Below are 25,775 nucleotides of genomic sequence, written 5' to 3'. Positions count from 1 at the left end.
CCTGTCCATTTGCCCTTATCAGGACTAAGAACTTATTATATACAGAATAAAACAGAATCCTGAGAAAAGTACTAGATGATTCAATCATTTCCCTGAATGAACAATCAAACAAAAACTTCCCTGTTCCATCAGAATGTTGTGACAGGTGTACAAAATTGCCGTTTATTATTGCGGTTTAAACTTATTTACATATTGTGCAGTTCCTCATGCCAAAGATTTGCTTTCAGAACCTTCATAGCCATGTCAACAATCAATATTTTGAATGTTGCAGCACATAAGACATACAGACAAATTTACGTTTTCAAATATGTTTTATTTCCATTAAATAAATTAAAAGTACCAAAAATAAGGGAGAAATGAAAATGTGTGCAAGTTTTTGTTTGCATAAGTACCAAAATTATGAGAGGGACCGCTAGAAGAAGAAAAAACTCAGAACAAACGGTTGAAGACAACATTTAAGTCACAGGAGTAAACATTCAGTTCAAAAGTTTCAACCAGCCTAGGTTATGGGGATGGTGGCCTAGCTGTGCCAAAAAGCCTAAAAGCAGGGAAGTCATAGACCACCACACGGTTACTCTCTTCTGTCATACATAATGGATTCCTCTCCTTCCTAAGCATCGTTGGTTTGGCAATGCTGAGCAAGCGTTTAAGGCAGGGAGGGGTGGGGGGGCAGGAGGTGTGAGTCTACTGAGCGGATTTAGTTTTCTGGGAAACAGGAGATTATGAAAGACATGATGATGGGGTGACCTACAATCTGCTGATGTGGTGCTACTGGGTCCAAAAGCTGCCGCTGGGGGGTCGGGGACAGCCACTCGGGGAGGGTCTGGTGTGAAAACCGGTGGCTTTGAGGTCATCGTCCAAATATCCCTCCGGCTTAATGCCAGAGGGAATTCAAGGAAAATATTCAGTTATTCAATCATTCAAGTAAAATGCTGAAATGATGATTATGCTACCAGTTCTCCACCAGTCCCACCAGAAATGTAGCAGCAAAGACATGAATTGTGTAAAAGGCAAGAAAATGCTGCAATGATTTTGAAAAGAAAGTGTTTACAAAGGAAAGGAAGAAGGCAAGAGTGTTCAGAAGGGCATCCAGAGAAGAAAAAAAAGTGGCCCGCCTGACTACATTTCTTAGGAACAAGATCATTGGACAGTCTTTGAAATGGCACAGAGCGAGACCGCGGTCTTTTAATGGATCAACTGCTGCAGCTAGCAACCAAATGTTATATAGGCTGCCCTTTCCTTTCAAAATGAAAGGCAGTCGAAGTAACAGCTTGGAAAATTCTTGCCAACTGATCATCAGCAATGACATTTCAAACATTCAGATGATAAAGATAGCTAACCATTGAACTTCTTTTTGTAGATTTCAAAATGGTCCTGTTCCATGATAAATACCAGTGCGCACTACTTCCGTGGAACAAACTTAGGCTACAGACAACCCTTTTTTTTTTCCACAGAGCTTACAAGAGGAAATGAACTTGCAAAAAAAAAAAAGGAAAAAAAAATACATCCTGCGGTTTCAGCCCCATGAAGTTGCCAGATAGTAGCACGTCATACTAAGAGATATGCCACACCCCCACATATGCCATACATACAGCCATACATAATGAGCATACACACTTAATACACACGTACACATTCACTCTCAAATACACTTAATAAGTAAAAGTCATGGTGGAAGGCTGTAAACACAGATTGGGATTTCTGGAAGTGAGTGTGTACAATATAAGCGATGATGACAACATTAACAGGAAAGAACAGAGAACACGGTCACTCCACCATAGCAGTTTAGACACGACAGCACACTTAATAATCACCCACAAAGAGAGAGAGAGAGAGAGAGAGATCAGACAGTTATGGTACACACATATAACAGTTAAGACATGGGGTAAAAAGGTACAGTTTGAGATCTCTGAGCACAGGCTTGGGGTTTAAGAAAGCAGTCTGGGGACTGTTGTCAGGGCTGTTGAGGGCTCATGGGACCATTGACCAAAGCTGCACAGCTCCAGAGTCCAACCCAGCCGGCCAGTGAGCTGGGCCAGTCAGCCCAGGTTCCGCTGACCTGCCCAGAAGCTTAGGAGCGGTGAAGGGTTTCTCAAACCATGAAAACAAAATTCGAACATGACATGATCGAGAAGTCAGATGAGAAGAGGAACATTTTGTATATATATATATATATATGCATATAAATAACATTCGCTTACACTACACCATGTATCTACACCCTCCCATTAATGCTTCTAGGATAACTCCCACCTACTGTTAACTCCCAAATAACTGCTCTAGCAGTTTCGTCTGTCTCCTCTGCCTCTAGAAAGGTAGTCGATTGTCATAGTCATCCCATGAGAAAACACTTCTTCCCCTCAAGTCTGCCTGGATCCATCCTCCTCTCTGTCCAGGACATGAACGGCATTGAGGGGATGGGTCGTCACAGTGGAGGTTCCCAACGACTCCAGCTCAGGAACCGGGGGAACCTCGGGAACTAGAGGGCGCTGAACTCAACATAATAGTCAGCCTCCAGTCCACTGGTGAGTTCCTCTTCAGTAAAACCTGAATACCATTCTCCTGCTCACCATCTGCTAGGGTGCCACACCCACACAAGGTCCATTGAGCTTCATAAACAGGGGGAAGGCCAGACATGACAACAGTAATGCTTAGCTTGCAGACGGTGGCCCGGAATGGCCAAACTTAGTGTGTTGAAGAGTACTGTTCTGCTGAATGTTTTTGTTTGTTAGTTAGTTTGTTTGGTTTTTGGCATGGACTGCACCACTGTGCAGCATGTTTAAGGTACACGTGGGGGTAGTGGATTGGACACAGAGGAGGAGGGGCGGGGGGAAATGAGGGCCCGTGGGGGAGGCGTCGAGGAAGACCTTAGAGGCACTCGGCCCTCTCTCCCAGTCCTCTCCTCCAGAGCCACTGTGCAAAAAAAGGCAGTTGAGGGGAGGAACGTACACAATCACACACACACACACTGTGATGATGGGCTCAAGGAGATCTCTGTGTGCAAAAAAAAAATCTCTCCTACAACTATAGCAGTGTCTTCTTGATGCATCCAGCCATGGGGCTTACACACACACACATACATACACACACACACGTACACACACACACACACAGACACCTCAACTATTTTGCTCCAGGTCTCAAGTCCACTTGAACTGGTACACCACACAGGGCAGAGCAAGAGTGGGGGGCGTGACCCTTCACTGCTGACCCTTGACCTTTGACCCCTCACTCATCTTCACTTGACATGAGGAAGCCCAGGATGAAGTCGTTGGCCTTCTGCCGCTCCGCTGACGTCTGCCGGCTCACCAGGTTAGGAGGGGGCCGGATCAGAAGACTGGCGAAGAGAGACGCTGGGAAAGACAGAGGGAGGAAACAGAAAAAATAAACAAAACGTTTGGATTGGCCCATACGGTGTCCTGTTTCTGAACATTAAATACCCCTACTGGAAATGTTCTCCGAGAAGATTCGCTCTAATCCATCCTTTTCTGAGGAGTGACTGTTAGAATGAGGCTAAACGCTAGGCTGGCAACTCCAAAGATCAGGCCTGAACTATGAATCAGGCCTGTGTGTGTGTGTGTGTGTAAAAGCAACTGACCTAAGAGGTTGGCGGTGAGGTTATTGTCTATGGAGTGCTTCAGTAGTTCTCGGAGGAAGGCCATCAGGTAGCGGAACACATTGCGGTGAGCCCGGGGAAGCTGAGAGATCAGCTATGAATCAGAGGACACTTACTTAGCATTCACAGAAAGTCAGAGAGTCCTCTCCACTTGGGAACACGACAAAAACTGTCCCAAGTACATTAAATTCAACAAACAGTATGCTAATAGCACACTGGGGGGAATTACTTAATTACCCAACAACAAATGACAACCAAACACATTCTTAATCAAATCATACTGATGAGGAATATCTCATTAACCTTCAAATGATAACCTTTAATAACTTTGTTGCTTTGATAAGACAGCTTATGTATATGAGTGTGCATGGTTTAGGAAGTGGAATGAGTGGAGTGGATACCTGTTTGCACAGGCGGCTGTCGTGCGTGCTGTCCAGGCACCGCTGGTACAGCTCATAACACACCACGGGCTCCGGCAGAGCTTCCAGAAAGATCAGCAGCGCCTCCGCCACCGAGTGATTACAACCAGCTAGTGCACACGCACACCGGTCAAGGAACCAACGCAGGACACAAAATGGACACACTCAAAACATTCACACACTCGCAATAGGGCCCAACAGGCAACACATACAATACATTCACATTAATACACGGATACAGAGCAAGCAACACAAGCAAACACACACACACACACCAGACAACACACAGTCCGCATAGACAGGCACACATACAACTGTGAGGTCATGTGACTGAAACAAACACACACACACACACACACACACACACACACACACACACTGAGCCAGAGCGTAACCAAGGGGATACTCAACGACCCATAAAGGCATGTGAGATAAAGACATGAAAGTGTGAAAGCAAGAGAGCAGCCCAGAGGAAGAGCACACATGGCAGCAGGCACAGGAACAATGGCAGGAGAAACTCACACAAGGGTTGCTTGAGCCTAATTAACGCTGAGCACCACAACAGATACATCACACATACCTCCACTGTTTCAAAAACTGGTCACAAAAACTGCCACAACAAGGAGGGCCACGGGAAGACCCAGGACACACACACACACAGACACCCTGACAGGCTGTCAAAACAAGGCCTCAAGTGTCACAACAGCAAACCGACACAACTGTGGCATAGTGTCAGTGAAGCCCTAGTTGACCTTTCAGTATGTACGAGGGTCAAGAGGGTCACACATAGATAAATACACACACGCATGCACGCACACACGGCGTCATACATAGGTAAATACACGCACACACACACACAGGCATGTAGGAGGTGTTAAAGAGAGGATACGGATGGTGTCTGGAATGCTGGTGTCCAAGCAGTCTATGATGCCCTGCAGCTCCTCCTGTAGGCCTGGAGTCTGGAACAGGTCCTCCTGATGGGGAGATGGATAGAGACAGACACAGTTAGAGAGACAGACAGAGATAGGCAGACAGAACACAGACAGACAGAGGGAGCAGAGATCCTGACAGAGTTCCCACATGTTGTCACATGTCACATTCCCTGAATGTCACTGTCTAAGCAGACAACAACCAACCATGGTATCTTATACACATCCATTTGTGAGGTATATTCACTAGTTCAAACATTTTCTGTCTTTAACTTAAAGTTTACATCACTTATAATCATGATGGCATAGCTCTAGGCCTAACACACCCTTATATAACTATAAAGTTGTTGATGAGCAAGAGGGGATAAATGAGTGCAAACACATCAAGTAGGCTAATGAGAACTACCATGTGAATTAGGAAATACCCAGAATCATCCAATAAAGAACAATACTGCATGGAAAATATTGTGTTTGTTATATACCTTGACACATTTAAAAATGTTACATTTAAAATTCACTGATATGTGATGACTTGGCCCCCCCAAAAAAATAGGAATAGAATAGGAATAGACTTGTTCAAATTCCATTAAATTCCAAGACTCACTGGGACCCACTGGGTTCCTTAAATCACCTTGAGACAGTATCAGTGCTATCTATATAATATTGAACTGGAATGGATATCAGAGGAAAAAAACATGGCACTCAGCTGTGCTCCACTAACCCTCCTCTGGTATGCTGTGTGTGTGTATGTGTGTGTGCATGTGTGTGTGTGTGTGTGTGTGTGTGTGCTGACTGACCTGGTGGCAGGCCTTAGTGAAGAGGTGGTTGACCAGCAGCCACACCTCCTTGGGGATCTTCAGGGGCTTGTCCTCGGTCCCAGCACTGTCCACCAGCAGGAAGTTCATCCTGGACTTTTCCTGATACACAAACACCCACAAATGTGTGAATGAAAGAAAAAACACATTTTACCCCCACACATAAACATCCACCCTGTGGCCATCCTGGCTAAGCATTTACCGGTCAGGCCTCACCTGTTCTCTCCTATAAGCCTGTAATCTAACCTTTAGACTGTGCCTCCGCTTGGGATTTATGGTACACCATGGAATGGGGCAACAGATTTGGAAAATTACTGTGACAGACCAGCTGGTGATCCGAGAAAAATATTTTGATAGTCAAATCAACTCTCACACAAGGGACTACTGTATGTGACCTAAGTGCCGTTGGCTTGGGTGGCTTGGTAGAGGGCCATTTTGTACTGAGAGCTTCGCATTCTTTTGGCCTCTGCAAATGGATGCCAGGGAATTCTGAAGCCGGGCCAAAAATAACCCGCCTGGCAGAGGGGTTACATCGGCACAGTCACACGGATATGGAGAGATCTCTCTAACACACACACTAACCATAACCAAACACACTCACACACACACCATAACTTAACACACTCACACAAACATGAAGAGATCTCTTGCACAAGCGCAATCACACATGCCTGTATACGCGCACCCACACTCACACACACATACACTATAACTAAACACACTCACACAGACATGGAGAGATCGCTATACCACAAGCACACAGGTGCACACACACACACACACACAGACAGAGCGAAATCTTCCTCACAAAAACACACACCCACAACACTCATGTAGACATGGAGTGATCACTCTCTCTCTCTCACACACACACACACACAAAGCAGGGAAGTAAAGTGTGGAAACAGTGATAGCCTGCAGGTCCTGCTTCAGTGACAGGCCACTGATAATGAGAGGGGTGTGTGGGTGATGCTCTGGGCACAGTGTAAGCCTCAGGCTACCGGGGAAGAGTCCCAGAGAGGATAGAGGAGGAGAGGACACACAGTGACAACGCAGATGACTTCTCTGAACTGTTCCAAGAATTCAGCCAAGGCTGGTTCTCATCGTCTCTCACACACACACACACACTACGAGAAAAAATGAGGGCGAGGTGGAAAAAAAAGAGATAAAAAGAGAGAGAAGCAGATAGAAAGGGAGGGAGGGAGAGAGAGAGAGAGAGAGAGAGAGAGAGAGAGAGAGAGAGAGAGAGAGAGAGAGAGAGAGAGAGAGAGAGAGAGAGAGAGATCTGAGCCCTCTTAGTGTAGGTCTCGTCTGAAACGTGATCTTAAAATCACTGCTGTTAAATGATTTATCGTGACAGCTTTAATCTGATTTATCCTTGCTCTGCTCTACAGAGCAAGTCACCTGCTCTGCCCAGCCAAGGAGACAGGATTACTCTGCAGCATAATGAGGGTGAAATCAGAGTCAACACACACACACACACATCTGAGCAGGCCTCCTTGAAACTGTAATTAGCTGTGATTATGTGTGTGCGTGGGTTTGTGCAGCAGTGATGCAAAAAGGGAGTTAATATATCTGTAACATGCACAAGGAAAAAGAGAGAGAGAGAGAGAGAGAGAGAGAGAGAGACGGGGGGTCAGCACAAGGGCATACAGTGTAAGGAAGGGAGAAAGGGTGGTGGATCAGACCCAAAAAGAAACACCAGACTCGCACACGTCCCACACACACACACACACCTGACGGCTGACATATACTCCTCTCTGCTAACTTGCAGCGAACTACTTACTTGTTCATTGTTAACACAAAACCACAAATTATGGACAATCTTTCCACAAGCTATAAAACTGTAGGCCACTTCTTAGGCCCGTTCAATCCACAGAGCATTTGAGCAGCCATAAAACAGACACAGACAGGGACAGAGGGCGCCGTGATGTGGCCGTGAGAGTTGCTAGTCGTTACCTTCTCCGTGAAGCTATCCTCTCCCTGTAGTAAGCAGCCCAGACAGTGATTGGATGGAAACGAGTGGTCAAGGCAAGGAGGCAAGGTCAAGGAGGAAGAGAGAAACAAACAGGGTGAGAAAGAGAGATAGCGAGAGAGAGAGAGAGAGAGAGAGAGAGAGAGAGAGAGAGAGAGAGAGAGAGAGAGGCAGACAGATGACAGAGTACCATTGCATCACCAGTGAAACAAATATATCAGACAGAATTTATAGGGGCCAAGGCAGGAGCATACAAAGAAGCAGGCATCCCATAAAAACTCAGATTCTCACGATGGGAAGCCAAATGTCTCTGTGTGCAGTGTGCTTTGTCAGTGAGGCCAAACCTGACACATTGAGAAAGAGCCTTTTGCATTCCATTTGGGTTGCTCTGGTTTTAATTTGTCCCCTTGTACTGGGAGCTCCATTTATCCTTATAAACAGCAGACCATCTGTATGTTCCTATGAGGCCCCTGTGAGTTGACATTCCTTAGCTAGGCCTCTAGATCCAGTTAAAAAGCGTGAAAGAAGAACAGTGGCAGCAAAACCCCAACCCAGTGAAGCCCCAGTTCAACCCCTAGATGTTCACTCGTGAGGTGAATGAGAATTAGAAATGTAAAAGAGAACCATCTCAGAGAGGGAAAAACCAAATGAAGTTTTTAGTGCAGGCTTAGGTGAAGACAGCTAATATAAAGGCATGCTGTAGAGATCCTGCCATCAAGGAAATCCCTTTGGGAGAGGCCAAGTTACTTCCTCATTCCTTTATTTGCTTGTTTTTTTTAAATACACGTAGGCAAACTGAGATGGATGCCCTGTCAAGGCATGGCCACACCAGAAAGGCATAATGACACAGTGAAAGACAATACCGCACATGTTTAAATTATTGTTGCGTGTAAACACCGAAAGGTGATTTGGGAGTGTTTGACAACAGTGTTTTACAACCTCTTACGGTTAGAGCAACAACATTGCCAAATGTCTACGCAGACACAAGGTCTACGCAAAGCTATGAGTTCACTTAATATCTTTTTCGAAAATATACATATATATTTATACACAAAGTTAGATTTTATTTCATTTTAAATGTGATATATTTAATAAGTATTTTATTTCAAATAAATCTGTGTTGTATGTCAGAACGCTCATCTCTCCCCTATCCATCCTCCTGGCTCCTGGGTCAGGCCAGGGCTCTGGTCTCACCAGGTCGATGAGCTTGGTGACGGGGATCTCACGGATGGGCTTCTTCATGCGACACAGCGTCTCCAGGGAGGTGCCGAAGCAGCTGGGCTGGTAGCTGCCCGAGATGGTGATGAAGTAGTCCTTGCCGCGGTCCAGGTGCAGCACCAGGATGTCCTCGATCTGGTCCTCGCACGAGTTGAGCAGCGTCACCGAGTCCTTGCTCACGTACACCTCCAGGCGGATCTCCATCGACTCGTCTGGGCAGGTGGAAGGAAAATGACCAGATCAATAGAATGTAGCTGATCATACCTGTAGATACAGTATACCTACACAAATCTATACCTACACAAACACAAGACACGATATCATATGGAGGAAAATGCCAAGACTCCCATTGGTGGGTGTAAAATGCAGCCCAGTGCTTCATATACAGCATGTCCAATAGCCAGTCTTTACAGCAGGACAACATCTGATGGATGCAGAGACAGTGCAGTCCAACTGCACCCAAGTCTATAAGTCTTCTGAGCATTCCTCCACACGGCAACTTAATATGAGAGTCAATACACTTAATCTGCACTAATGACCTACGGAAACATGTTAACAGGGCAACTCCCAAATGAGACATTAGTATCTCCACTTAGAGCAACATCTCTAAATGTTACTGAATGTGAAAAGATGACAAGGTTTTTGCTTCAATATTAGGCACTTGATTTCATTCATGGATTAGTACCTAGGTTCATCAATTACACTTATAATCTGAAACTAATTCCTTCTACTCTCTGGGTGAACACCAACATCTCCACCCTTCTCGGTGGGCAGGAAGTGGACTGAGGACTCACTGGGTTCCAGGTAGCCGTCGCAAGGCTCGGCCCTCAGCCAGTTCTTGCAGTACTGCGTGTCGTTGAGTTTGGGGATGAAGGCGAAGTGGCACGGCACCTGGCCGTCGTTGGTGATCTGGAAACACTGGAGCTGGAGCTGCCGGAACTTCACATTCTCAAAGGTGAACTACAGCACACAGGGACGTCAAAGGGTCAAAGGTCAAGGTCAACATTCAGAACAGTTTCATTTCTCACTTTTACTGATTATTATTATTAAAGACCCACTCAGGCAAAGTGTTACACATATCATGAGCAAAAGTAAACATCATGGCTAGTATGTCTGGTTTAGATGGCCAGTGCAATACAGAACAGGCTGTTATTGTTGCGTGCCAACAGATGGAACCCAATCCTGATTTGCGGGGTGGAGTTTTCCAAATCTGGGAAAATAGTTTTCCTGAGGACTTGTCCCAACATTTAGATTTAAAAGATAACCAAATCTGTCTGGAGTCAGGGGCAATCAGCTCCCCACAGAGATGAGGCAGAGGGGGTAGAGATGCACACTAAGCCAAAAGAAACTTATGAATATGTATCTTTCAGGAACTACGATGGGTTTTATGGGTTAATCAATGGCTGGAGTGCATCTTTAAATAAGTATAAGTATATATACTCTTTTGATCCCGTGAGGGAAATTTGGTCTCTGCATTTATCCCAATCTGTGAATTAGTGAAACACACTCAACACACAGTGAAGTGAAGCACACACTAATCCCGGCGCAGTGAGCTGCCTGCAACAACAGCGGCACTCGGGGAGCAGTGAGGGGTTAGGTGCCTTGCTCAAGGGCACTTCAGCCGTACCTACTGGTCGGGGTTCGAACCGGCAACCCTCCGGTTACAAGTCCGAAGCGCTAACCAGTAGGCCATGGCTGCCCCAAATGTTAAGGATAGGTATTTTGCTACAGTGCTAAGTCTTGCAGCACTTGAAAAAACATCTTCATTCTTTCCATGTACTAATAATGACCAATTTCTGAGGTGCGTTTCACAAACATAGGCGAACATTCATAAACGTTTGCAAACAGTTTTTTGTTTGCCTACAGTTTTCCGCAAACATTTGCAAACAGTCTGAGGAGGCAGTTCTCCACTAACATGTTGGGAGTTGGACTGAGAGTCACCGCTGAGATGAACTGTTTACACAAAACCATTCAAATTCATCTGTTCAGACGAACATGTTGCCTGTGAACGTATGCCTCTGTTCAAGGAATTTGAACGCACCTCTGCTATTTTGCAGCACTGATAACAACCTCTGGCCTTAGAAAGAGCCTTTCACATGGAGTGAAATAGCACAGGAAGGCCACTCTGGGACTCTACTCACGATACAAATGGGGAAAAATGGAAACCTGACACCTTATTGATCAAGCTCCACTATGATATCACAGGGGAGGAAAGTGTGGGGACAGAGAATCGATAAGGGTATTGAGCATTTTTCCCTCCACTCACGTCAGTGCGAGTCAGCACTAATGAGGGCAGGAAGTCGTTCTCCATGCGGTCCAGCTTGCGCACCGTGTCCTCGAAGACCTTCTTGTGGCGCTGCTCGTTCACAACCTTCACCTGCGACACAGAAACGGCAGCACACACACACAGGAAATGTTTATGCCCTGACGTACGTCCACAGCTTCAACATGAAACCTGCCAGAGCCACACTCCAGCTCGTGCCAGTAGCAACCCTTAAATGGTCAGCTTCCCAGCCCACAATGCAAAAGATCCAAAAACAACAAGCAGCCATTTCCTGACCAGTGGCAAAAGGTCAACGTTCCAAACGAAGCCGTGCGCGTCCTCTCCTTGGTCTCTTACCCCGATGCTGAAGAGTGCGCTGACCGGCTTGTGGTCGCTGGTCTTCAGCTCCATGTGGCTCCGGTAGTGCAGCTGCTTGACGTTGAGGCCGCGCCACAGCACCCGGTCGCACCAGGCAGGGCAGCGGCACTTCCCACTGCAGAGCGGGAGGAGGGGATACAGGAGGAGGGGGGGTTAGGGTCTCATAGTCCAGGGGTTCATAGCCAACAAGACTAGCTCCGACACATCACGTACATCATCAGCCGCCCAGTTACTCAGTGAGTTGATCGGGACCCTTACGGCCAGGGCACACTACCTCCGTTGCGGGTACAGAACGGCCACATTGTGTTGCGTGTGTATGTTCACACTAGGAGCGGCTCCGATGCGGCTCCGATGCGGCTCTGATGCAGCTGTGCTTATCATCTTTGTACAGAGTTTGCCTTTGATAATGGCCATCACTACACAATGAGCAGCATTAATGAGCTTGAGTGAAGAGCAGAAAGTGGACCAGTTGTTATCAGAGAACAGTCATGTCATTTTGTTTAGAGAGAGAGAGAGAGCAGAAACCTGCAACCTACTGTTGTTCATCTAACCATCTAATCATAGCCATACATTCAGTTTCTGCTACTGTACACATGTACATGTACAGTCTCCACTTTCCCCTTTTAGAACACCAGCGTGACTATCAATGCATGCATATATTTTTGCACAGTGCCTCTTCGAACATGCTTGTCAAATGTGTAAAAAAGGCTCCCCCTCTGTTCTCTAAAATAAAGAACTCGCATTTGCAGATCCGAAATGAAAATCCACACGCAACAGAGCCAATCCGCACAGGCAACGCAGGCAGTGTGTTCCAGCACTTATGTTCTAATGCAATGAGATTTTATGAGAGGATACCACAGGGTAGAGCACTATTTTGGGTATTCTGAGTTCCAAAAGTCATATGGAGTTCCTACTTAAGTCAGTGGTCACTAACTAGCTGCCCATAGGTAAAGACTGCATACGCCAGCAGTCAGCGTCCTCACCTGGAGTCCCAATGATCGGTCTTGGGATCATATTTGTATGTGGGGATGAAGCTGATCTCTCCCTCCATGAAGTCAGTGAACGCCTTCTTTGTCTGCCTCTGGATGTTAAGCTACAGGGAACAACAGCAAGAGGAAGAGGAAGCACAGCGTCACGGCAGGGGAACATCCAGTAGTCTAGAATAGCTGTTCTTGTCTAAACAGTGCAAAGGGGAAACTGTGAGGGATCCCTCTGACAGACAGAGACAAACAGAGGGTTAGGTTTACAAAACAGCCTGCACGAATTGAGGAAATGTCAACAATGCTACTATACACTATGAGTATTACACCACTGTACACGATAGACTCCCATGCAAATGACTTCCTTCCTCTGACAGCCAATTGCAGACTTTACAAAATGATTCAGTGATGTTGATACCAAGGTAGGAGTCTGAGTCATGTGTAGGAGTCTAGGGGTGGAACTAACTCGATGCTAAAACACATACTGCTTTCTCTTTCACTATAATTGGCCTCTACAGCGTCCAGTGCCCTCCTTACCTGGTCATACTCCTGCAGTTTGCGCAGCTCGTTATTGGCGATGAACTTCTTCGCCTCGCTTGCGTCCAGTGAGAACAGACGATAGTTCAGATCCCCCAGCCAGATCACAACACTACAGGCAGGGTGAAGGTGAAAAGTGAGGTCACTCATTATGAGTGGAAGTCATTGTGTGACAAAAGTTGCAAAGCTTATATCTGCAGATCTCAAAAAATAAAAAAGCCTTTCTCCTCCCCATTCCCATACCTCTCTGCCCAGGTTTCAAAGCCATTTAATATTTAAAGAAATATACACGTTTAAACCTTTTAACCTTGACCTCGACTTGCCATCTTATTCTAGACACACGCAGTACACAAACCAAGTTGAAGTAGCTATAAAATTGGTTGAAGTCCTACTGTTAACAGTTAGATGATGTATAGTACAAGGTATAGACATACGTCTTTTTTCACCATCAATCCTGATCAGAGGTGAAAAATATGACCGATAATAGACAGACTCCAGAGCAGAACACAGAAGTTGAACAGAGAAATTGACCAGTGATTGGACCTCCAACTGCTTTGCATGCATCTCCAGGCTTCAACCAGTGCTGCTGTGGCAGCTGAAGCAGCAAGAGACAGCAGGAAGAGAGAACTGTAGAGAGGAGTAGAGGAGGTGGAGTAGGAGGAGGAGGAGGTGGAGGAGGAGGATGAGAGCAACTAGCATGGTGCTGTGGGAGAGCCAGCTTGTGACAGCAAGTGACAGCTGGGATGGGCAGCAAGCGCAGAGACATGTGGCCTCATTTCTGTCAGAGTATCAGCAAGCACTGGATTTAATCCAGAGTGGATGGATATACCACACGTAACAGTATCTTATAAACAGAGATGTCTGCCAAATCCTTTCTCTTTTTGTGTTTTCTTTCTTCTGACATTAGTAATGTCCTAGAGACACACCTGTTCCCTGACCTATCGTTGTGCTGCTGTGAAACAGTACGGGTGAATGCATGTGCCGGTGAACTTACATGAAAAAGTATGTCTGGAGCCCTACACTGTCTATGCTGTCATTAACACTGTGGTGTACAACTTGTCACACAGGAACAGGCGCGCTCAACTCCAAAATTACATTTAAGACCTCTTAGGGTGCAAGTTTGAAAAAGACTGTGAAAACAAAGTTGAAAACAGCCCTCTCACACATCAGCTGTTGCAAAGATCGTTAATGGATCATGTCCTCAAGCGTACACGTTTTGGCCCTAAACCATCACCCACTTGTTGTTGACACTCTGTACAGCACACTGATGCTGGCCCGGGGCGGAAACGTGTACTTTTGAGGACATGATCCAATAACGATCTTTCCAAGAGCTAATGCATGAGTTTTTCAACTTTGTATAACTTGTCAACAGCAATTTCACTAACATTATAGTTGATGACATTCCTTAATGTCCAGTGCCTTAAAACCAACATCTTATGTGTGACGTTCTGTGTGGTTTGTGGAGTGGACGGTAGGCTGGGGGTTGTTTGCCACTTACTCGTGCTTGACAATGCTGAGGGGAGGGTAGTCCAGCAGGTGGAAGCTCATGCGTGCGCAGATGTCCTTGTAGTCCTGGTTCCGTCGCTCAAAGTCGTCCACGTGGGCCGCCAGGTGGGAGTTGACGAAGCAGAAGCTGGTGTTGTGGAACACGAAGCGCACGGCCACGCCGCCCTTGTTACCCTGCGCCGAGGGGGGGGGGGGACACGGACACAGACACAGTGTTCACACACTTCCAGCACAACAACACGGTCAAATCATTTTCCATCACAACACGGGGCCAAAAATATGCCACAGAATGAGCAGGCCCTCTTAGGAGGGTAGACCAAGTATATTTAGGAGCGAACAAAGGAGCAAAAATACACAGGGACAGAATTGCGCTTCCTCTTTGGCCGACTCACGCATACCATTTTTCCCATGATGCCCGTGCCCACGGTCTCCGCCGCCACATCTCTGATGTGGTGCTTGTGTTCCTTGTTGACAAACACCACCAGCATCATGCCAACTAGACGAATCATGCGCACCTGAGGGAACACAGAGAACATTAGCGGAAGCTGAAGCATAGCTTGTGTGCCCTGGCATGCACTTTGCATGCTTAATGACTATATTAAAAAGCACAACTGAAACTGTTCCAAAGTCTAAGTGATTGTTTTTGATACAACTCTTATAAGATGTTAAGGCCAAACTACTCAGACCACCTCATTCTTGGAATACCCGCACTGATGCACCATCCCTTAGGCCTTTTCAACCACGATCACTGGATTAATGTAACATCAACACAGGACAGAGACCACAACATTCCTCTCGTCTATGCAGCATGATTCAGTTCCAAGTTAAACTGTTAACTGAGGCACTGAGCATTTGGCCAAAGACCTCATCAAAGCAACACCAAAGGAGTGAAAATGCAACACAAAAAAAGCCAAGTCATCTGCTATAACTTTTGGAAACACATGTTGGACTCTTTTTTTTAAACCAGATGCTATTTTGGGTATGTACTTTGGGTAATACTTTGGGATACTCAGTAGCGGTTCTGCGGATTCAGAGGGAGTGGCTTACCCGTTTGTACTTGGCCTTGGGGTGCAGGCTCCTCTCCACCACGTCCACCCACTGCTGCTCCTTAGAGGACTCCAGGTAGAAGAAGGCCTCCGTGCTCAGGTCAAGCTCCTGGAATCTGCCGGGTCCATCACACAACCATTATTACGCTTCTGATTCACATCAACATTGGCTTTAACTTGCACGTTTCCCCACCTACATTAGCTTCTCTGGTCTTTCGGAAACCATTAACTCTGAGAGTCATGTACCGGTAATGTGAAATCAGCTTAAGTGCACAGTCATCACTGCCGTTTTTATAAAATTGTCAGCTGCCATTCAGGGATTAAAGACATGCCTTAATTACAAACAGCTTCAGGAAATTAAGATGGATTTTAATGTCACATTCATATGAAAAAGGTTTAAATATGGATCTTTTTTTTTTTAATTATCCCATTTTGTTTCAAAACCATTATTACGGCTTGTTCTGGCCTGGTCCCTGGCCATCACCCAGAGGTTAATGACATCATTAAAAAGCTCCCTGGGAGATGTTTTAATCCCTCATTACTGCGTGCCGGGTTTACGTACCCCAGGGCGTAGACATCAGGTGGGTCAGGGTCACAGCACAGCCAGGCCTCCAGGCTACTGTCTGGAGACTGGCCGTTCACATTCCACGTCCCCGTGAAGAACCTGGGGGCAGGAGGACCAGCAACGTCACGGGAACAGCCACTTACAGACATGCACGACACAGCGATTCTATTGTTGTGGTGAACGGTTGGTGGGGGTTACCTGCCTGCTACATTCATATGATGAGTATTACAAAACACTAATAAGCACTGCACTATCATGTTCTGTGATACTGATTCTCAAAAACACTGTATCGATTTCTGATCTGGGCAAATATCAATTCCTTTGCTCAGATTACACAAAACATAGTGGCATGACGTTGGAAGTGACCGCGACGGTGATGATGCAAAAGCAGATCCAACTTATCTGACGGAATCAGTTTCTAACAGTATTGCAAAACATTGAATAGTCATGATGACACATACTGCATCACCAGATTCTTGCCAATACACAACCCTAAGTCATAATAACATCACTTAGTGTTTAAGGGTCATTTAGTAAGTAAAAGTAGTGCAGCACCAAGTGCTAACCACACCGCTAATGCATCTCAGATCAATAATAATGAGACCATCAGTAAGGTCAGTGCTGAGGGTACCGACATAGCGAGCTTGCCCCAAAGGCTATCGCTATATGCTATTTCGTCTGTAAATGCATATTCCATTATCATCCAAAAATAGACCCTAGGATGTTCTTAGACCGGAGTTGTTCTTTAATATTTATATAACCAACAGATCATTCTGAGATGTTACCATGAAACTAATGGCTTAGAGATATTACAGAGATAGAGATATATATAGAGATGGCTCAACTGAAAGAGGAACTGGTAGAGTATTGAACTAACCATACTAAAGTTATGGTTCTAATGCCACACTGAGAACACATTCTGATGTATCTGACTGTAAAGTCCTGGGTTTTAATGTCACACACTGAGAACACATACTGATGTATCTGACTGTATCTGTACCATAACTCAATGATTATGGATTTAATGGATACAAATCTGGCAAATGTAAATGTGTGGTGGTGTGGTGTGGTGTGGTGTGGTGTGGTGTGGTGTGGTGTAGTGTGGTGTGGTGTGGTGTGCATGCCTTCCTCACCTGAAGTTCTTGAGGTCCACGTACTCCTTCTCCTTCTTGGCCATGCGGTGGCGGATGATGCCCTCCCTCTGGCCCTGGCTCAGCAGGGCCTGCCGCATGGTGTTGCTGGACGGGCTGTCCGTCCACGTGGAGTTCTTGTCCACCACCGTTCGGAATCTGCCACCATACAACAAAGCGCTTTAAAACGCTTAAAAGCGCTTTTAACAGAGAATTTTGATCTTACTACACTGTGGTTTCAGTTGCATCTGGGGGACAATAATATGCTGACGCATCTGACAGCAGAAGTACAAGACGCAGCCACAAGTACAAGAAGCAGCCACATCCTCCAGCGGTGAGGTTTTACTCACTCGCTTCTCACAGGCGTCATGTTCTGCACGACGGGGCCTCGGTCTCGGGGCGGAGGGGTGGCGGGCAGCGGCGTCGAGGGGGTATAGGAGCCCTTACGGGGCGGCAGCGGGGGGCCGGAGCCGTTCCCTGGGTGGGGGTGGGGCGACGGCGTTGGTGGTGGTGCTGGTGCTGCTGCTGCTGCTACGGTTCTGCTGGTTCTTCTTCTCCTCCACCTTCAGCGCGTGGTTGAAATTGTCCTCGAAGCCAAAGTCGTTGGCCAGCGAGAGAGCTGGGTCTGCATGGGGAGCCAAACGGAGAGAGAGGGAGGAAGAGATGGAGATCATAAATCACACAGGCACACACTGCACCACGCATACATCACCATAGCATAGCATAGCACAGCACGTCTGGCTTCACTGCTGCATTTGGTCCAATTTAAGCTCCTCTGCAGAACTCCAATGTCGAAAGGTTACAAATGGGCACCAGACTGTTCTACATGCAAAAGCAATTAAGGAGAAACAGCTCTGATAGGAGGGCGATTGCAGCACATTCATCAGTGAACCAGCGGTGCCGTGACGTGCGAGAAAAAATAAGCAGTCAGGGACAAACGGTCTCCACCACACCTGAGTTGGTCTGCTTCCCTAACGAGTTGCTCTTAGGGTTGGGAGGCACGGAGTTCCGGGCGAGGTTGGCGACAGGGGGGGCAGCGTTGACCGATCTGGAGACGCCTCTCTGCGGGGCGACGGGGACAGACGCCTTCCGAGGGGGAGGGACAACAGCTTCCTGGGCTTTGGGAACATCGGTTTTGGACTCCGCTGTAGAAAAATAAAGTCGGTAATAAATCAATGAAGTACTTTTTTTTATTCCACAGGTTAACTGCCATATGGAGGGCATGATGCTAATAAAAGCTGAAGACAAACAAAATGGATGCCAAGTAAACAGACAGTGGGGGAGGATAGGCTCTGCATCCAAAGTAATATCTCAACTACATCCCATGTCTAGCCAAGACTCCCAAATGAAAAGTACTAGCCTACAACATTAGCATTCAGGTAGCGGAACAGGGCAAATCTGTCTACGGAATAGTGGAAGCACTCAAAAGCAATTTTCATTATAATCTAGACTGCATGTAGGCAATGTGTCTGAGCTCGCCTGTCTGCCGAGTACCTATTAATCTGTCCTCTATTCACCAGGCTGACTCATGAATACAGCACACAGAGACAAATGCAGTTTGTTGAGTCAGATATGTTATACACACACACACACACACACACAGACACAGACAAAGACACACACAATGAGATAAGCAACAAGCACATCCCCTATATCTGATGCAGATGATAAAAAGCAGTCACCATCTTACACCATGCGTGGTTACATAAGCAAATAAGCCCTGTTCCCCACCCAGTCCCTGCTCCACTGCTTAACTACTGCCAGGCCCCTTCCACACAGCAGGCAGCCCGCCTTAGGGAGGAAATGCTTGGGAAGCCGGCCACAATGACTGGGAAGGGAGCGGGCGGCGTGGGCGGGCCAGTGGAGGACAGAGTCTGCTGCGTCTGAGTGACCTCATTCCCACTGGCCTGCCCATTCACTATTCAACTATTAAAAGCAGCCCGTGAGTACGGTGAACAACCAGGAACCAGTGTGACAGGTTTGTGATGAGGGCCCATCAGCAAATTTTGAGTCCTCAGGACAAGCAAGAGTGTTATGACTCCCGCTGTCATTAGTAAGACAGGGTTTATCACATGGCGTGTGTAACCTAACAGCAAAGCTACACCAGGCGTGTAACTGAAGCGTTCCGTTCACAACGCGTAAAATCCATTTTAGATTTTAGATAGTCTATTTTTTTTTTTCGTACGCGCCATCACGTCTGGTGTAGCTACTTCCATTGATTACAGTGGAAGCTAATTGTTGCAGCAGACGCAATGCGAACGGAACGCTTCAGTTAAGTGCCTGGTGTAGCTCAGCCCCAAAACTGGACTTGCATTTTTGACAAGTGTTTCGTGCCCTCTCACAAACCACTAAAAGAATGAGCTGGGAAAAAGCTATGCTCTGCTACAAACTTGCTGTCAAATCCATGCTTCCCTGACCTCCAGAGAGGCGTCGCAGACAAATTCCTTAAGTGGGCACAGGAAATCTGCTGGCAATGACCAACTCTCTGGGTAAATAAGTAATGAAAGATGTAAATAAATAATGGATGAAATGGGCAACTGAGAGAGACAGAGAGACAGAGAGAGAGAGAGCGAGAGAGAGAGAGAGAGAGAGAGAGAGAGGTGGACATTCGTACAGACACAAAGGAGAGATGATGTTGTGATGGCACTCACCGTGCTGTTTGGCCCTCTTCACCTGCGAGATGAAGCTCTGACTGCGCTCGTCATCCTGTAGCTCCAGCAGCAGCTCAGAGATCCGCTCACCCCTCAGACGCACGCGAAACGAGGCTACAGGAGTTAACACACACGTACGCATACACGCACACACACACGCATACACACACACACACACACACAGACAGAATAATTAACATACAAACAAAAGCATATTGTGCCTTAGGAGGCATATGAACAATAACTTCTGCAACCTCTCAAAGCCCAAAGCATATGAGTATTGCCTGCAGACTACCTGCCATAGAGATCATCTGAAATTTAGAAACCATCTCATATCAATAATAGCCATCTTTTTCTGAGGTAATCTCAAACTGGGAAGAGCCTCGTTATCAGTGTATAACAGTGGCACTGATGACATTGTCCAATCTGGTGGAGAAAGCATGCTTTTCATCACAGCACCGCCACGGAGTGGTTTCAGCTTATTGCCTTGCAACAGTCCTCGGTCTACCGCTTGGTCTTACAACAAACAACATCCAAAAAGCTTTGGACCCAATGTTATAGAGGGTTTAAAAACACAAACACAATGTTGGAGAGGGTTTTAAAAATAAAACAGCAAAAAGCTATGTGTTTAAATAATTTTGGAGGTGTAATCCTTACCGTTTAGTGGGATATCTATTAGAAGAGCCTCCTCGGCCTCTGAAAGGAGAGAATGAAAGAGAAGGTTAGAAAAAAAGGCACAAAGGTCATGTTTGAAGAGCGGCAAAAACCAGGAAGCCTTTACTATAGGCTTTGTTTATTTTTAAATACAGCACAGCGGAAGGACAGAGAGGGAAGAACAAATGCTAGACAGTAGACTCCTTGGGTACAAAGTACACAAAACAATGTTAATTAATTTGAAAACAACAATAATAACAACAACAACAACAAACTTACCTCGTACTATGTTAAAATGACTATTGATGGGTATATACAGGTCAGGCTGAGGACTTGTCACAACTGAATCAGGATTTGCCAAAACTCCCAACCTGTTAAAATAATACAGCCATCACTCTCAATTCAGTTATCAGTCCTGAGGGGTACTTCACAAAACCTAGATAAGGGATTCAAAAAAGGAAAACTTTACTTGAAGTTCATTGTTAATCTATATCAAAAGTGGTTGTTTACTTTGTGTCAATGACGCTATTTTCTGCCTCTTTTTAATTCCAACCATGGGTTCTTTGGAGGAGAAACAAGAACGCGCAAGTATCCTGAATTACTTACACCTGGCTTGACATAGTCGCTCCTACTCATCCTGAATTGGGGTTAATGAAACGTGTTCAGCTAGGATGACCAGACGACGCTATGTCAAGCCTCGCTTGATCACTTATCTCGAATTTCACTGTGCAGGTTTAGGTATTTTTGGCGAGTGTAGAGCTCCCTATAGAGTCGCGATGTATTTATATGTTACTCTGCTATTGTAAATAGCAAACTTCTTGCGACTTATCCCCCCTGTACACAATGCACATGCTTTTGTTGTGGAGGTGAAGGATTAACAACAGGCACAGTAATGTTTCATGATTCTCACAAGATTTGGCAGGGCACAGTCTTGGAAGTTGCATGGTTGGTTTTCTCGGTAGGGATTCGCTACATCTATGCTGTATAGCTATGCTAGGTGAACGGTTCGCCTATTACAAGTTTGTTTACCATCAAATTGGCTTCGTAAAGGTGAAAATCTTGCATAGTGTGCCTTTAATTCTGCCTTTGTGAAATACCCCTCTGGGCGTACACCTCCTTTGCAACAACAACAACATAAATAAAAGTGTTACATCACAGGAATGATTTCAAACAAACTAGGCTAACTACAAGACTAGTCCTTCTGTCTCCTTAAGATTTTGCATGCACGGCATTTTGATAACCCAGAACTTTTCCAAGTTTTCAAACGCAAGGCGAGGCATCCAGAAAACGCCCCACACACCTGCTCTTAACTACTAATGAGAAAGACCAGGAGCTCTACAGATAAGACAAAGTGTTTGGTTTACTACTTGAGTGGATAAAGCTGATGGTGGGTCCTCCCTCTTTACTTTCATTTTTCTTAATGTACACTCAATTCAGTCCCTAGAGTTTATGCGGAAGTAAATATTACCAATCCAGATAATAATTTTAAACTGGGACTTAAACTTTGATTTAGCCCTAATCCTCAGAAAAAGAACTATAACCTGCCTAAGTGTTTGTACTGATTAGCCATGTGCTAAAAAGCCCTGCCAATATCTCAAATGGTCCGTATTGACAGCAGGGACCCTGTGATCTGTAGATACAGCGATTTCTCAGAATTCACACCCGACACTTCTCAAAAAGTGTGAGCTGTTGCTTTTCTCATGTATGGTCAAATGAAATGTCATCACATCAGCAAAACTGCGACACAGTACTATGGGGAAGACACGCTATTGAAACAGTATGACAAGGTCAGAGCTGGAAATGGAGTCACGGATGAAGTGTGCAGTCAGTGTAGCGTAAAACTATGGGATTAACAGAGTTACATTTCACCCTCAAGCAGTGAGAGCACAGCGGGACCCTGGCATCAGATTTAGCACAGCATGTCCATACTTCAAACTCTGACTGGAGAAGAAGTGATTAGGCACATGTTGCAGCAGATTTTGAATCTTGTAAACCTGCTTGTTTCTCTCAAGGCCACAGAAGCCCAGGAGCAAAGCTGCCCGTCTGGCCCTCGGCTTGTGTTTGATTCTGGGTCAAGCGGCAGTGCTTCAGGTCAGCCTTCACCCTCATATGCTAACTGGAGTCATGCTCTTCTGCCGCAGTTACGCAATACTCGGGACAAGTGTGTTGTCCTTTATATTCCTCTTTTTAATTTCCCCTCACACTATTCCATCCTATCAGGGCGTTCATGCAAAGCAGCATAAATAGCAGCAAGAGGTTTGAGTTGGCTTGAAAGTAATTGAGCTCGATCAGGTGCATTATACAATTTCTCTGGAGCTGATGATTCAGAGGACAGAAAAGTGAAAGTTGCAACCTCTTGCACTAGTCTTTCCTATACCTATTCCTTCCCTATGCTATATAAATGTAACGTGCTGTTATTGTTGTGTGTGTGTGTGGGGGGTACTCTTCCAGCTGACAGCACAGCGTAGTTTGTACATTGTTAACACAGTTAAATGACTGCTGCTCTCATGTGAGTCCTGTTAGCCGTCAGCACAAGAAGGCGGTATGCAAGACCTAATGGGCGGCATGCTGGCTGGCCTGACACACACTCACACACTCAAATAGCATAAACACATACTATGAGTAACGGTGAAAACATCACAGCAGCAGGGTCTAGGAATGCTATGGCATGACAATCATTGTCAAACACAATGCCAAAAAGTTGCACCACTATGTCTGCAGTCCATGTTATGCAACAACCAGACAGATATAATCCATGCAGTAGTGACCGTTTGTTGACACATCACATAATCGTCATCATACAATTATCATGACTGTGAAAAGTACTTCTATTTAATAATGACATTTAATTTACTATATGCCACCTTATTTACAGATTTTCAAAAAGATCAATATAGCATGCTGAAAAACAGTTGATTTCTATTAACAACGCATACCTTTATCAATCAAAATACAAAATACAAATAAATTCACTTACTCAAACTCCCCAGAGCGCTCGATGAGAGAGAGAAGTCTTGGTTCCTTCTGTCCAGCCCGATGTTCCACACCTTTTACCGTCTGGACATCTCAGTCAAGAAATGAGGTTATACAGATGTACCCACAAATTACAAAAAATCGCGAAGTCGGGGCTTCTCATCAAAGTATAGAAAGAAAAAAAACGTCATCTGAACACTAATTGACCTGGAATGATAACAGGGGCTAAATGTACGTCGGTGTGACGATCACTAGGATACAGAAATGATTGGTTAGTATCAACTGTAAGCAAATTGCTTAGATGATCTTCCCGAAAACCCAACCTAGCAGGCAACGAAGTTACAGAACTATCAGCTGGATGTCGTTGATGGTGTACTTTGCACGCTAACGTTAAGTTACCAAATTACTTCACTGTGCAGATGTCTTTCTCATCACAACACTGCAGTCAAATAACGTCAGTATGGTTTGGAGAAATTCCTTGAGGACCATAGCCAGTCATTCACATCAGAATAAAAATGAAGTTGCTTTAATTGGGTAAAAGCTGCTAGCTAGCTATTTAAACATCCTAGCACCTCAAATCATGTAACGTTAACGTTAGCCTACGAACCACCGCACACACAGATATGGCTGGGTGGTGTTAGCAAGATAGCTATCTGGTGATAACTACCTATGATGATAAAACTTTCAAAAGGATACGGCCACACATTTATCCTGACTTAGTCCCAAAGACGACTCCATCATTAAATTGTAATGTCCTTTCCTCCGGTCAGTGTTTCTCCAGATGTTTTTTTCGTGTAAACCCCTTGAAGTCCCCACCCCTACACCGGCGGCCTTCCGGAGAGATTTCTTCACATCCAAGTTAGGTTAGCCAGCGTTAGCGTTGCGAATTGAAATTGGTTTGGCCCGAAACGATGCGGTGAAATATTGTGCTTTTCAGAGAAAAACGTTAATCTGTTGTCAGATACGTAGCCAGTTGCGAGGTAGCATCTAACGTTAACTTTGCTGGCTAGCTAAATGTAGCTTGCCGAGATGTCTTGCCAGCCAGCTATCGATAGTTGGCTAGCTAGCTAGAACTAGATAACGACCAGCTAGCTAACGTTGCCATAAGTGATTCAGCCCTGTGGGACCAGGACGACAGCTAACGTTACGTTAGCTAAATTGGTGGACAACTGCCATTAATGACTGGCTATATTTTCTGACCATCTGGACATTCTTCCCACTATATTTAGCACCGTTTCTTCAATGTCAAGATATCCACGTCGCTAGTTGGGTAGCTAGCTGCAGCCAACTAAGTTAGCCTGGCTAGTGGCTACGGAACATAGATCATTCCACCGGGTCTCAACTTGCATTCGCGCATGTTTAATCGAAATGTTGCTTCTCAAGTCTGCGCACACATTGCGCATGTGCCCCATAGATAACTCACTGAGGGCCTGTCCACACGGAGACGCTTTTTAGGTTAAACGCAGAGGTTTTACTTCGTCTTGGCCGAGCGTTCAAACGAATCCTGTAAACGCACTGCCCGAAACCGCACTTTTCTGAACCTGGTCCCAGAGTGGAGAAATCTGAAACCGTAGCCCGTTTGAGTTCGTTTAGAAAGCGAAACCGCACATCCTGCTTGCGTATCGATGATGTCATCGCCACACCTCAGCTGCCCTGGACTTGCACTTATAGTATTGCCTAACAATACTAGTTTTCATACATGACATTACCTACGATTACACTCCGTTAAGATAAATATCACAACTGATGCTGCGCAGCGCCGATAGCTTATGACTTGGTGGACTGAACACTGTTTTTCCCGGTGTTTTTTTATGCATTCTTGCTACTGTCAGTGACGCGAGAGAACTTTAAGTTATTAGGAAAGTGCGGTGTAAGTTTAGGCTACATTAATTTGTGCGTAGTGCCAGTGTCATTCATTTATTTTACATGTCTTACAACATATATACATGCATTCACAGTCGAGTGAAATCAGATATAGGCATACAAAGACGCTTAGAACTCACGTTAAGCCGATGGTAGCACACTGAATGCGAATGCACGATTTGATGCAGGCAAAAGTATTGACTGTTACTAACGAAGGTTTTATAGCAATATTATAAATGTGGCGACAGAATAGCCTA

General features: G+C 45.6%; 1 protein-coding gene across 1 annotated transcript; it reads right to left on the bottom strand.

The window, feature by feature from the left end:
* Positions 1 to 292: 292 nt before the first annotated feature.
* Positions 293 to 25,123, bottom strand: ocrl (OCRL inositol polyphosphate-5-phosphatase). The gene is given in 24 exon segments (XM_048232136.1): positions 293 to 3,353; positions 3,599 to 3,710; positions 4,018 to 4,145; positions 4,925 to 5,009; positions 5,762 to 5,881; positions 8,949 to 9,184; positions 9,767 to 9,932; positions 11,239 to 11,349; positions 11,593 to 11,728; positions 12,597 to 12,706; positions 13,131 to 13,242; positions 14,629 to 14,810; positions 15,035 to 15,151; positions 15,684 to 15,798; positions 16,245 to 16,346; positions 17,381 to 17,536; positions 17,728 to 17,910; positions 17,912 to 18,002; positions 18,331 to 18,522; positions 20,029 to 20,142; positions 20,686 to 20,724; positions 20,962 to 21,053; positions 23,660 to 23,739; positions 24,352 to 25,123. Coding segments are annotated over 24 exon segments (2,949 nt in total). The 5' UTR covers positions 24,397 to 25,123; the 3' UTR covers positions 293 to 3,228.
* Positions 25,124 to 25,775: the final 652 nt, after the last annotated feature.

Source organism: Alosa alosa, chromosome 21 (assembly GCF_017589495.1).
Source record: "Alosa alosa isolate M-15738 ecotype Scorff River chromosome 21, AALO_Geno_1.1, whole genome shotgun sequence".
Taxonomy (NCBI): domain Eukaryota; kingdom Metazoa; phylum Chordata; class Actinopteri; order Clupeiformes; family Clupeidae; genus Alosa; species Alosa alosa.
This window is presented reverse-complemented; position numbering and strand designations above follow the sequence as displayed.